Raw genomic sequence first — 15,068 nt, 5'->3', positions numbered from 1 at the left:
TTTAATTCAATCGGATTTGCATTAGAATCTTTGAACCACGTGTGAAGGACGCTTACCCTACCGATGCACCTGGTCCATGCTCCAGTTTTTACTGGAGTCCGAGTTGCTCATTTACTTTTTTTACTTTGTATGTATTACTTTTGTTATTTTATGTTCCTTGTTGTGTATGTGTGTCTGTTTCCCATGTCTGGTCTTTGTCCCTGGAATACATTCTTTTGATTTCCGCTAGAATCTTAGTTCCCTTGATTACTCTTTCAGTCCGGTTATAATTTTATTATGAATTGTTGCCTTCTTAAGTTCAGTGCATATGGTTTACACATGTATAACTGTTAAAACATAGTTAAGATCGGTTTTATGTTAAATGAAACCTTATAATTCCGTTGAGAAACAAACATCTAAGTACATGATAACTTTTATTCTAAAATAGGTTCAATGATACTTAAACAACCTAACACATATTAAAATCAAGTGGAAAAAAAAACTGTTGGCGGAGCTCACTTAGTAATTCCCCTACTCCCCCCCCCCCCAAAAAAAAAAAAAAAACAGATAGGAAGTCATCAAGTGGACAACAAAATAGAAGATTCACAATGATATCATGTGAAAGAAAATATGTGAAAGTTTTATTTAATTCCATTCAGCGTTTTAGAGGAATTGCGAGTTAGATGTACCGTTCTCTAGTCGACGAATGACAAAGCCCATGTTTTGCATTAGGAAACCTCAAGTCATTCAGATGAAAAAAAAAACAAAACATTTAAAAAAATAAAAATGGCTGAAACATCCGCTCAACAGGAAAAATCTAAATTTAAAAATATTGCTTTAATGCTCCCCTAATAGTCACTGTTTTTCCTCTTTTTTTTCTTTTCTAATATCAAGGTGTATACAGTTCTGAGTACATACGACAATGAATATTTAATTTACTTCTAATAAAACACTCAACTAGAGCAAACTACTTGTAAATGCTTATATATAGAGCTGCCTTGACATCTTCAATTACCGGTTTCTGGTTAAAAAATGAAATCTAAATCACACGTGAAAAAATACAATTCAGGTACATGAATCTTTATATAGTAACTGTGATAGGTTTATCCTAGGGGCAACGATATGAAACTATACGCTATATTATGTTCACTAGTATCAACTGTATAGGAAGGTACGTAGAGGACAGTTTCTAGGCAAATTTTAGTCGTGATTAAAGGCAATTTTTAGAGTTTGTAGCAATAACGTGCGCAGCGTGATAAATATACATATTTGAAGACAATTCCATATAATTATTCCCATCATTACTAAGGATTTTAAAGCCAACCCACTTACTGCTAATTTATATTCCCAAAGTCCCAAAACTTTTTTTTTAACAAAATGTTATGGAAAAGTGGTGCCTCAATAAGTAATACTATAACATAATTCTAATTGACTATCCATTGTAGGTGTATCACATTTCTAGTAAATTATGTAACAACAACAAAAAACATACAGTCCCTTTCATTATACTAAGTCACAAAGAGTCAAAATCAGTCGAATTATAGATTTCCGTTTAATCCCAAGACTAAAATTGCTATGGTGATGACATTATTGCGGTAATACAAATATCTATTTCTGGCACGCAAAACAAGTAATTAAAATCTTTACTACTAAATTATTGACTATAAGGGGCAAAACTATGAGACAAAATCATTAGAATTGTTTACATACGTTTGTGGTTTGTTTGATTCGTGCAGCATTTTTTCTTTATTTGTATCTTGCACCAAAGAGTAAAACCAAGAGGACCTATTAAATATAAATGTCTGATGTTTTATGAATGCAGTCATCGATTCGGTGTCAGCTTGTTGTACATATCCTCAAATTTTAAATGCATTATATGTAATACTGATGCTTATTACCCTGGATTTTAAAAATATAGATCTGAAGTAAACAAAAAAGGTACCAAGATAACTTCTTGAGTTGTTTACTGTAAACCCTGAGCTATTTATTTTAACAGTAACGGGTGCCTGTCCAACAATTGAACTATTTATTCGTGGCCTTGGGCATACCAGAAAATCGCATTTGATTGAACTCAACTCTTCAATGAAATATACCACAACAGAAAACCTAGATTCTACCCGTACTAAGAGACATATATGTATTAACAACTTCCACAGTATACTATTTAGATCGAATTTTCATTTCTCTGTAGCGTTTTGTATGTTTTGTTGTCTGCGTTTCTCTCTCGAATTGTCCTGCTTCGTGGCCTGTTTTTCTTTCATTTTCTTCTTGATTTTGAAGACCGAGTCGACTGGTAGAGAAACAACCTTTAAGGTACCAAGTGACTGGGCTTCTAAGACGGCTGTTATGTCGGGCTCGTTCACGGTTAGTTCAATATGTTCCATATTGTTTGATAGTTCATATACGGCATTCTGTTCCTTCGATACAGAATCATTCAGTAAATGCATTGCAAGGAACGTCTGACGATCTGAGGCATATTTTCTCATTGCAGATATATCATCGGCAATTTTTTTGACATTTTCTCTCCTCTTTTCAATTTCACCAATAGTTTTCTCGGAGGCTACTTTATAGTCAGATTCCCTAGTATTTAGCTCAGCTTCCATTTTTTGATCAAGCTGATCAAGGTGGTCAGTTATAAGACTACGAATAAGATTTTTATGCTTTCTACACTGGGCTATTTGTTCTTCGAATTTCCGAACATATTCCTCTCTCTCTTTCTGGGCTGTCTCGAGGTAGGCAGAAATATCATCAATGCTTTTCTCTATTTCACATAATAGCTCAGAAGATTTAGAATTGTGGACGACGTCGTTCAAAGGTTTCAAATTGTGACAGTCCACGTGATTTTCAGAGACGCATCTTACACAACAGGGTTGTTTATGCTCTTGGCAATACATTTCAAACTCGAGCTTGTGGTCAATACAGCACTGTTCGGTTTTCAGCACAAAATTTGGTATTTCACTGTAGTGTTTAACAGGAATGGTGTGGTGAGATTTCGATATTTTAGAAATCTTGTGATGTTCAGCGCATGTCTTACAGAGTGCCTCTTCACATTCTGGACAAAAAGTTTCAGCAGTTATACGCGATTTTTTCTTCTGTTCGCATATGCTGCAGGCTGTTTTTGGTTTAGGTGGGTGTGTGGCTGAAAAATTGACAATAGTTAATAAGATAAACGTAAACATTACGGTACATTGAGTACTTTTTGTGAATAAAAAAATGCTGTGTTACATTTATATTACCTCTTTTTCGTGTGGCTTAGTGTCACATTTTGGGATCGGGTGCGGTTGATAAATATTTGGTTGATGGGTGCAATCAAACGGAATATGTATACAATTAATGGTAACTTCCAATTATACTAATTTCCTATGCGTCATCATAAATACAAGATCACCCTTAAAAAGAATCAGAATCACAGAAGCGCAATCTACTGACATTATACCACCATAATCATATCCTTTTGTACAAGACCTTGGGAGTTGTCTGGAGAAATTAATTATCCGATATGTCACAGTACCTCAAGACTTTAATTAAAGGTCTACCTATACCGTATCAACTATTGAGTTTCGTAAGAGTTGATACGCTATACAACTTACTAAAAACAACGAAAATGTTTCTTTTCCTACAATCTTCTCTTATATATACATGAAGTATCTATTGCGTGGAGGTTTGTTTATACCGGTGGATCAGTCGTCTTTCTGATTTCTGAGTATAGGTTTAGTATCAACGTGTTCGTGACATTTATCATATCGTATAGTAAATTCGTTGTAATGAAAAAGTTTCATTTTATTCTGACAATATCCGCTCCTACCATTCCATATCATATTTTATAACCCATGATACGGTCGTGGCAGCTACTCCATGTCAAATACAAATGTACTTCACGAACCAAAATATTCATTGCCGTCTATTCAGATCTTTTACTTACATATAATAAAACAATCAACACCACACCACACGTAGCAAAACAGCCATGAACAGAACCCGTTAACACGCACCCACACATAAGAACCAGCCATCGTCACCGTTCCTGATAACTTTTCCACACGTTACAAAACAGCAATAACCGTCACTCCATAACATATTCACACGTAATGAAACAGACATGCTAACTTCTTCTTAACATGTGTCAAACGTTAATAATTGAAACAGCCATGGCCCAATCCTAAACACAAACCCACATTTACTTAAACTGAAATGTCCATATAACTCCATATCTAACATACTAATCATATCTAAGCAGTGGTCAAAAGGAATTCCCGAAAGTCTGTAGATCTAATGGCAATATCTTGGTAACAACCGGAAAGTAAAGCTGACATTCGCTCTGTGTAATTGCATGCTATAAAATAGCCGATCCACTACACTATATCACATAGTGACATGTAATAAAATAGGCAGTCCTACATGCCATATCAAATGCTTATGAATATAAAAAAACATCCAGACCTCATACCATATCGATCATATACATACATATAAAACAACCATGCCTATCACACAATGTCACATACTTACATATAATAAAACAGATATACCCACAACGCCATATCACATATATACAAGTACATGTGATAAACTGTGACAGCCAAGTCTACCAATCCATATCAAATATATGTATTAAAACATCCCATCCATGCCCACCACTCTGTATATAATAAAACAATAATTTCCACCACGTCCTACTACAAACTTAAATGTAATAAAACAACAAGTCCCACCACTCTTTATCACCTACTTACATTTAATGGAACAACAATGTCCACCACGCCATACTACATACTTACATGTTATAAAACAGCCATGGCCACCACTCCAACATCCTCCCACGATCTCTTGATTTTCTCCACTGTTTCTTTTGTCTTTATTTTTGTCATCAGTACGTTTACGACAACCAATGCCACTTCTCCTGTTTTTAGCTTCACAGTTTTTACATGTAACTGTCGTCGTCCGTGTCGGTCTTGCTTCTGGGGCTGTTGTATTGTTTTCATTGGCAGCACCTCGACATCTACAGTCTCCCCAGCATGACGGGAGACAACTAGACATTTTGCCAAAAATACTGTTACTGAAACCTGTCAAATTCAAAAATAGAAGTGTTCAATCGAAATGTAAAACCTTACTCAGAGCTTGCCGAGACTACTAACACTTTTTGTATCGCGCTAGAATTCTAACAAATAGGCTTCTGGTGCAGGGTTATGTTGCTATAAGATCGAAGTCATCACTACAAAAGTTGTAGTCATCACGAACTCGTGGATCTTGTTACTTTGTATGCATGATTTTAGTTACTTTATGTTCTTTGTTGTGTATGTCTGTTTTCCATGTCCGATCTTTGTCCCTGGATTACATTCTTTTGATTACCGCTATAACCTTGGTTCCCTTGATTTCTCTTTCAAAACGTTTTGAAAATGAAAACTAACACATACGATAACAGTCAAAAGAATAGACAATGTAATATAAAGGAAAATAAGAAAATTCAAAAGCTATGCAAATGACCGACATCTTAATAACGAATATATTTGTTTAACGCAAGCCGTATTGATTTTGTTTTCGTCTAATGAAATATTTATTCAGTTATTTAGATTAAAAAAAAATCAGGAAAAATCATTAAAACTTTCCTGATACTGATAATAACCCCTTGAATAGTCAGTAGTCGAACTATATTTCGACCAACTGAGGATATTTGTAAGGATACCTATTTCGTTCATTGAAATTTTCGTGAAAAAAAAATCTGTAAATCAGTCAAAAGACAAAAACATGAAAATTTTAAACTTTAGCATTTAAAGTAGAATACCAACTGAAAATAGTTGAATTGTCTGAATATAGCTGAAATATTGCTGCTCGGACGTTAAACCCCAAACAAACAGAACATAGTTGGACTTGGAATTTGTTAGTCTTGTAATAAGAATAGTTTCAGTTAATATAACGAGAATATCGGGGTGTAAATGTCAGCCCAAAGCCACCCATAGTTCTTCAATGTACGATGAGGAAACCTTCACACCACAAGGCAGGCTGCAGCTGGCCCAAAAACATACACAGTTACAGCGTTATAGTTGCCCATATATATTCAAGTAATATAAACTAAATGTGAAAACGAAACAAGATATACAGAGGCCAGAAATTCCTGACTTGAAACAGGCGCAAAAAATGCGGCGGGGTTAAAGTACTTTGGCGTGGTCACAACTCCCCCTTTAAAAATCTGACCAGTGTGGGAAAATATTACCCAATTAAACATACATAAAAATCTGTTCAAACAGGTCTGAACCCCGTGTTACAACGGAAATAAAGTAACTGAATACGAATAACACAAATGTACAAACTAAAGACTACTAGCAGTTAACTGACATGCCACCTCCAAACCAGTTTAAATCTAAAAATATGTGAAGTAAATCCGAATTCTTTCCATGTGGGTTTGAGAACCACGGCACATCGTAAGTCATACAATAAGGAGACAACCCATGTCATGTCAAAAACTTTTAGATGCAGTGTTTTAAATTCTATGTAAAGACCCTGTTAATGCATTTGATCATTCTCATGACAATGTTTTCTCCCTCATAGTTTCAATGTTATGTACTTAAGTAATCTTTCGTCGATGATTGTGATTTCTTAATTAATAGAAATAACTTGCAGAATACTCATCGGTAATTTCATTTCCTTCACGATTTTATTAGTTCCTTCGGAATCACGCTTACTAAAAAAGTTGCTTTTTCGTAGTTGATTCAAAGCAAACAAATCTACAACACAATTAACTGTCATAAGCAAAGATATATGAAGTTTTGAAATGGGTTTGGCTGTGCGCTTAGCTATGGAAGCGTATATGGTTCACCAGAAATTTAGTTGTGTTCTTGCAAATGAGTCGGAATCATAGGATATGTTGTGTGCAGCAATCTGGAATCAATTGTCATAACGCCTTTTACATGTAAACAAGTCTGCATTACAATGTCTACATGATTATTTGATGTAAATATGTTGACTTCTAAATGTCGGAATGATGTAGATAAAATTTTAGCACAATGTCGACATGCCTATTTTTTAAATTGAACATAATCAAAATAAAGTCGTCGACGTGTTGAATTCTATGCCGATAGTAAAGAAACTCTTTTATTATTGAAGAATCTTTAAATTGTGTTGACCTGGAAAAATGCTATCGTGAACATATACCTTTATAAGTATAAACCTTGTCGAGAAAAAGGTTTTACACTGTTTAAAAGTGGCGGATCCAGGAGTTGGGGCCCACTGACTGCTTAAGAGGGACCCGCTCCGGTCATGCTTCAGTGATTCCCTATATAATTAGCCAAGTTTTTCCCAGAAAAGGGGGCGGACCCCTGCCCCCTCCTTAATCCACCTATGTTTGAGATGATGAACAAGGTCGCAAAAGAGGGGGGATGTCATTTTTGCCTCAAAGGTTAAATATACCAATTTAAAGTAAGTGGTCACCGTTAGTTTGTTTCCGGTGGGTGTCTTAATCATAATGCAAGTTGTCTCCCGTCAGACACATAAGATGATCAAAACAACGGACAAAGATAAAGAAAAATTGACAGGTAAATTTAAGGGTAATGCACATGATGCACCGTAGCAGTTGGTATTCATGCATCTTATTTTATTAGATGACCAGGCCCAAAAGGCCAAGTGAGCTTTTCTCATCACTTGGCGTCCGTCAACGTTTTTTGTCGTCGTCAGTTAACTTTTAGCAAATCTTCTCCTCTGAAGCTACTGAGCCAAATGAAACCAAACTTGACCTCTATCATCCTTAGTGTAATATGTTCAAAAATGTAACCGATGACTTCTCCCATCAACCAAGATGACCGCCATGGCTAAAAAATAGAAATTTGTCATTTAAGGGCAATAACTCGTGTAAGAATTCTAACAGTTTTGACGTATATATGGACAATTGGTAGAGCTCGTTATTCTGAACACATTTTTTTCCTTTGAAACAACTCGTATTGTTAAAAAATAGACATACTTGGTATGTGTCTTTGCTTTTCTATTGTTTTGTTCTGTGCATAAAAATTTATGAAAACTAACAAAATATGAACAAATCTAAACTTTCATAAAAAGATGTGTTGACAACCGGAGCGCTATCCAAAAAATGTGCAATCCATGGAAAACAGATATGCAAAACCAGGAACAAATAAGACTAGACACACAAGATCAAACAATAACATATATGAAACAAACGAGAAACAGGGACTTAAAAAATAATGGCATACCATTAAATATAGGGAAGAGTTTTGGTCCATTTTAGATGGCAGCAATCATGACTAGAATCATTGTTCGCATCGGGATATTAAGTTACAAAAACATAAATAAGCATGACTTACATTTTCATCCAAAATGAAAAAAAAAAATATTCCAACCAATTAAAATTTACAATTGTCAAAAATCCCCCATACATACCCTTCCAAAAAAAAATCGACAATGACAAAAATATGAAATCAAAATAATCATGATTGCTGCAATCTAAAATCGACCCAAACGCTTCCCTATGTTTAATGGTATGCCATTCTGTTCTGTTGAACTCGTTCTCGTCCTGATTATGCATAACACTTTTGTAACTGAATGTCAATCAATCAATTAACCAACCAATCATGATCAATCATGCAAATACATATATGTATAGTAAATCCAGGGGTAATTTAAAGCCTATTGTTTGATTTCGGGTATGACCTGACTGCTTACCTTTCTGGAGCACATGAAGTCGCCTAAGTTTTTAGGGGTCCGTGTTTCTAATTGCTTCATATATTTTTGATGTTATATGTTATTGTTTGTCCTTATGTGTCTAGTCTTATTTGTACTGGGTTGGCATATCTGTTGTCCATGGATTGCCCTTTGTTGGATAGCGCTTCAGTTGTCAACACTTCTTTTTATGAATATTTTGATTTGGTAAATCTCTAATTATCAATGATATTAAGAGGATATAAAGTATTTAATGATAGTCCAGCAAACCATTGACAGCACAACCCACTATAATAACTGGTCATACTTTGAAACATGTCAATGTTTGATACGCACGAAGTGTGAAAGTTCGTGCCTAAACCTTCCAGTGCACGACGCATGATCCGCGTCCCCTTTTTTCGTTCATATTTGTTCATATCAATGTACCTAAAATTCCCTGGTAAACCTTTTTTAACATTTTTGTTAGTTTTCATAAATTTTGATGCACAAAACAAATCAATAGAAAAGCAAAGACACATACCGTGTGTGTCTATTTTTTAACAATACGAGTTGTCCAACATGGGCTGTCATAGCTAAAAGTAGAACATAGGGGTAAAAAGCAAGTTTTGTCTTATATTTTGAACCATTATAAAAAGAGATAATCTGAAAGGAAAAAATATGTTCAGAATAACGAGCTCTACCAATTGTCCATATATACGTCAAAACTGTTAGAATTCTTATACGAGTTATTGCCCTTAAATTCTATTTTTGGCCATGGTGGCCATCTTGGTTGATGGGATAAGTCATCGGATACATTTTTAAACATGTTATCCTAAGGATGATGTAGGCCATTTAGATTTCATTTGGCCCGGTAGTTTCAGAGGACAAGATTTTCTAAAAGTTAACGGACTACAACGAAAATGTTGACGGACGCCAAGTGATCAGAAAAGCTCACTTGGCCCTTTGGGCCAGTCATTTAATAAAATAAGATGCATGAATATCGACTGCTACGGTGCATTGCCCTTAAATTTACCTGCCAACTTTTCTTGTTTTGATCATCTTATGTATCTGACTGGAGACAACTGGTATTATGATTAAGACAGCTACCGGAAATGACTAACGCGGTGACCACTTACATCCCACCTCTTTTGCGACCTTGCACAACATCTTAAACATAGGCGGACTTAGGGGTCAGGGGTCCGCCCCCCTTTTCTGGGAAAAACTTGGCTGATTATATAGGGAATCACTGAAGCATGACCGGAGCGGGCCTCCTCTTAAGCAGTCAGTGGGCCCCCACTTATGAAAAATTCTGGATCCGCCCCTGTTAAACTGTGTAAAACTTTTTTTCTCGACAAGGTTTATACTTATGGAGGAATATGCTCACTATAGCATTTTCGAAGGTCAACATAATTTAAAGATTCTTCAATAATAAGTTTCTTTACTGTCGGCATAGATTTCAACATGTCGACGTTATTTCCATTGTGTTCACTTAAAAAAAATAAGCATATCGACATTGTGCTGAAAATTTATCTACATTATTCCGACATTTAGAAGTCAACATATTTATATCAAATTATCATGTCGACATTGCAATGCAAACAACTAAATTTCTGGTGTACCATATACGCTTCCATACTTAGCAATATACCTTTGTTTGTAAGGACAATTCTGAAGGTTTGGTTGGTATCCACTAAATAGAAGGGAGAATAATACAGGTTCATAATTTGAAACACTTAACAAGAAAGAAAAAAGCACATCTTTGGTCTAGGTTAACATGTTTAAGGGTTCGGAGAGTCCTTATAACGATTTGTACATGTTTAAGGGTTCGGAGAGTCCTTATAACGATTTGTCAAAACTGATTTAAAAGAATTAAGATGAAAAATAATGTATCTACCTATTTCAAACATGTTGACAAATCTGATCAGCGGTGGTCTGTGTCATCTTTTAAAAAGTCTACTTCTCGCACACATGTACTTTCAAAATGCACACTGATTACAGTAAAACATAATTGGACGAACAAGATATGAAGTGCTTAGTTTATTATCCCCAAAGCGTCGACAAAGCGATAAAAAGCAGTAAAATGTAGCTAAATTGTTGTTAATTTTCACAAATTATCTCCTTGTGAAGGATTTTGCTAAAGAAATTGTACAGGGAACCTATCTCAAGGGAATGGAAATTGTTTTGTTCTTCATTACATGCTTTTTCATATGTTAGTAAAACCATATAAGATGATGGAAGCCAATCGATTTTTAGGATAGTACATGGCTTAAAAGATTGTGTAGGGAGGGATTTGACTAGTAGAGTGACTCGAACAATATCTCATTTACTGATTGTTAATAAACAGGAAAGATCATTTTAAGCAGCTTCCCACCATGCATAGATACATCTTTGTTCCCACGCATTGGAAAAATAATTTGTAGTGCCAGAATATATTGATTTTACGACCGCGTTTACTTTACTAGAACAGTTGTATTTTCTCCGTACAATAACATCGTTTACATATTTTAACATGTACGCATCAAGTAATTCATTAAGTTATACGCTTGTATATATTAATAGAAAAACTAAATAAAGTTGATAATCTTGTCTCTAATCATTTTTTACAATGAAAGAATTAGTTTCCCTATTAAACAGTCGCCTATTCAATGTAATCAAACTAATTACAAAATTTATGAAAGAATGTTTTGAAATCAGAATAAATATATAAATTTATTAAACTGTATACCACTGTTGCACCTTAATCAAATTATTGTTCATATTACTTTTATTTGCACTTTGTTTTGTATTGCATTATGCGATAACCATTTAATGTAAATGTGTGTTGTGCTAATAAATATTGTCTATTGTCTATATGTGAATTGATGTACTCTACGTAATTACCTCACCAATTAAAACCTTCTGAAATTTCAGATAATTTTTTCAGAGCTATACCACATATTTTTATGGTCTATTATTTCTTTATTATCATTGGTTGATTTGGTCGCATGATCAACAAAATATATATTGATATTGACTTTATCAGTCTATTTTAAGAGTTACTCTAAAAGCCTGTTGTTTCTAAAATGGAATACAGTAATACAGTATATAAACAATAACAATTAATTACATATTGAAAAAAAATGAATATACTTAGAAAAGATGGTTTTACTTTCTAATATAAATTCTAAAATATTCTGTAGAAACATTAGTTGGGTCCATGTCATTTTCTTATTTTTGGAAACAGCAGTTCATATAACTTTTTTGTGTTTGTGCAAACACAGTTCTTTAATCAAGTCTCCCCTTCAGGGCCTCTAACATTGACATCAGACGTCAGAAAAAAAACGCAAGGTTGTAAGTAATAATTATTTGTCTGACGTAAATTCGTTATGGGTTTTTTTCCTTGGAATTTTTGACGTGTAAAATCACATAAAACTTCGAATTTATCAATTATTGTCATTATATGTAAAATCGGACTTTTCGATTACAAACTTACAAACATAAACGACCGAAAAATATCGGACTATTTGAGTAAGAAGTTGGACAGTCTGTGCGTGCATGACCACACCGATATATTCTTGATCCTTATAATTCACATCTCATATAATAATCGGGAAAGGTATGCATCATTTTTCTTTGACATTCTATGCACTTGGCGATTGAATTTTCAAAAGAAGCATTACAGTGGAAGTAATTTGTGAAATTTTTGCTAAGTTTCAGAGTTGTGGATTAGAACTGGGATCTCTCTCTCTCTCTCTCTCTCTCTCTCTCTCTCTCTCTCTCTCTCTCTCTCTAGATACGTATATAAAGTATGACATACGCATTTTTTTTCAATGTGACCATGGCGATCCCTTGCTCTCACAGTCACTGCGACATGCGTTAATTATTCGCTATACCAATACAACTATGGAAACTTAATGTCTTATAAACTGACTTCAGTGTGCTAATTTTACCGTTTTCTACAAAGACTGATGTAATTGACATTTTAACTATTGATCAATACGTATCTCTTCAGAGTCCAAAGGATTGATGACCTTATCATAAGATGGAGACCGTGTTGTGTTAAAAATCTGAAGTAGCCCATTATAGAAGGCAATAACATAGCGTGACATGGTAAAAAATGACAAAGAATCAATATCATTAATTAGGTAATTGTTACAACATGAAGAGTGCATTTATTGAAATCGCTTCGTTGCACGAAAGGAACGCTGCCTGTATTTAAGGCTATTATATTGTTTTTACACTAACCTTACAGAGTCCTTATGCATTATCAAACTGTCATCTTAAGTTTGACCAAAATGCTTTAGACGTTTTAGTGACTTAAATTACTCTTTTCCACTTTTGAGAATTACCATTATAGCATGATAGATGTTAGACAAGGTCCCAAATCGTTACGATAACATGACAACTGGTCGAAATATCACGCCCAGAAGTACTTCTAATACACGAAGAAGGGAGATGTTATTGGCAAAATTACACAATGTTGTTTCAATAGTAAAAGAAGCGTAAGTTTGCTTCCCTTGAAACATTTTCAGACATCAATTATGAACTGAATCAAACCAGTCATTCAATTATAACTGAAGTTTTTTTTTCCAAATAACCATCAATTTTAACTGATAATTTGAAATTATTTACTATCAAAGCATTATCACCGTAACTCATGTCAGCACACAGTTCTAACATTTTAGTAATTGGCAATAGAGACGAAGTGAAAGAGAGGCTAAACTACACTCTTAAAATAATACTATGGCAGATTAAAATATACTTTTTGTATATGCATTATAAGCGATTGTTTAAACCCTATATCGTTTACCCAAATATCGTATCCCTAACCGGAACACACTTGAAGTATTGGGAATGTTATCTACACCTATGATAAACTTCGTATATTTTGAATGATATCATTGTGTCTTCAGATACCAAATCTTTCCAAAATCCAGTCTTTCCAAAATTAGAAAATGTTATTTTTATTGATATTCTAAGGAAGAAGCATGATTGAAAATAAAAGCGTAACCGTATTTCACGCGATTATTTTCTTTACAATTTCGTCAAATTATATGCGACTTAACGAGATAAAACAGCTTTGGTTGTCAACGCAGTGTTGATTTCAATTTCAATGGCTTCAACCACCTTAGCATTGAATCCTTGAGATCTCTTTCTATAGAACATGCCAGTGATTTAACAGAATGTTTCTAGCATATAACTGTTCTGACTTCTTTGAGGAAATCTTTCTATTAACTTTTTTTTCAAAGTAATATATTTTGGAAAGCAATTTGCAAAAATAAAATAAATTTAAAAAAAATGATTTTATTAATAAACAAATGAACGTAGAATAATTACTCAAGCAGACTAAACAACAATTAGCACAAACTGTACTTATTATTACACATGAATATATAAATTCGCAAATGTTGAAATTACGCAATTATAAGGCATTTCTTACCTTCCAGCAAAGAGAAAAATTCCTTGTTTACTTCACCGAATGAGTCACACTGGCTCCTATCGATCGGAAAGACGTACCGGAATCTTGTAATGCAATTCTTCTAAACTTTATTCTTTCTGTGTGATTATGGAACAATTCAAATTAAACACATCAGCTCGTTTTGCTCCTTAAGCGATATCTGTCGCTATTCAAAATTAAGAAAAATGAAAGGTTTTTTTCATCACTGAAATTGTATTGGATACGGACGACGGAAACCAGAAGTATAGCTGTATACAGTAACAATCAATACTGGTTAATATTTCTATCAACGCCAATATTGATAAATAAGCAACTTCATTCAGTAACAAAACTCTTACCAGGAAAAGAGAGATTGTTTTTAGATTCCAAAATCGTCTAAGAAAAATTCATCTGCATTAACGATTTACCACAAGTCTAATTATACTTTGGCATTTTGTGATCAACCATCGATTAAAGTTATACTACAGATAATACTAATTACAAAATCAAAAACATCCATGGCTGGATTTTACTTCCAAACCTGGTATGAATTTCCTGAAACCTTATTTTTTTCCCTAAAGATATTAACAAAAATAAAAACGGCTGTCGTGCTTTTGAGTTAGTGAAGCTAACGCATCAATCATTATTAACAGTGACTTTGAACAACTGTAATTTGAATTGATTTACTGTTTACTGGTAATGAAATCCACTTCTTCGATATTGCAATATCTGTGAAGTCATCCGGTAGAAAATGGGTCTGTCACTTTTTTTCAGTTCCAGATTTTCAGTGCCATTGATTTATAAAAAATGATATTGCTGAATGGTAAAGCTGTAGGGTTAATCAAATTCACGCTGAAACATTAACCAAGTGATAAAAAAACATGGAAGTCGATATCGTTTGTAATGGTGCTTCAACGTTAATCTTCTCGATCAGTTATCTTTGTTTTCTCGTTGAATTATAACTTCTAAGTAGCTGATGACAACAAAAAAGAAAAAAATGCTTGAAAAACTATATATGTTTTATTTTGTT

General features: G+C 34.0%; 1 protein-coding gene across 1 annotated transcript; it reads right to left on the bottom strand.

The window, feature by feature from the left end:
* Positions 1-352: 352 nt before the first annotated feature.
* LOC148624578 (uncharacterized) lies at positions 353-14,623 on the bottom strand. Its single transcript, XM_088567279.1, has 3 exons — positions 14,042-14,623; positions 4,758-5,042; positions 353-3,118 (listed from the first exon to the last, which is right to left on the bottom strand). The coding sequence occupies exons 2-3, from the start codon at positions 5,014-5,016 to the stop codon at positions 2,157-2,159; spliced, it is 1,221 nt and encodes a 406-aa protein (XP_088423405.1). The 5' UTR covers positions 5,017-5,042; positions 14,042-14,623; the 3' UTR covers positions 353-2,156.
* Between the last annotated feature and the right edge of the window lie 445 nt (positions 14,624-15,068).

Source organism: Perna viridis, chromosome 2 (assembly GCF_037379345.1).
Source record: "Perna viridis isolate PV_CMFRI_1.1 ecotype Kerala chromosome 2, ASM3737934v1, whole genome shotgun sequence".
Taxonomy (NCBI): domain Eukaryota; kingdom Metazoa; phylum Mollusca; class Bivalvia; order Mytilida; family Mytilidae; genus Perna; species Perna viridis.
Note: the sequence above shows the minus strand (reverse complement) of the source record. Positions and strands in the feature narration are given on the sequence as shown.

Excerpts from the sequence above, each read along its gene's own strand:
- LOC148624578 (XM_088567279.1), bottom strand. The coding sequence starts at position 5,016 with ATGTCTAGTTGTCTCCCGTCATGCTGGGGAGACTGTAGATGTCGAGGT. Across the intron at positions 3,119-4,757 it reads CCATGGCTGTTTTATAACAT|CCACACACCCACCTAAACCA; the intron begins GTAAGTATGTAG and ends TCAATTTTTCAG.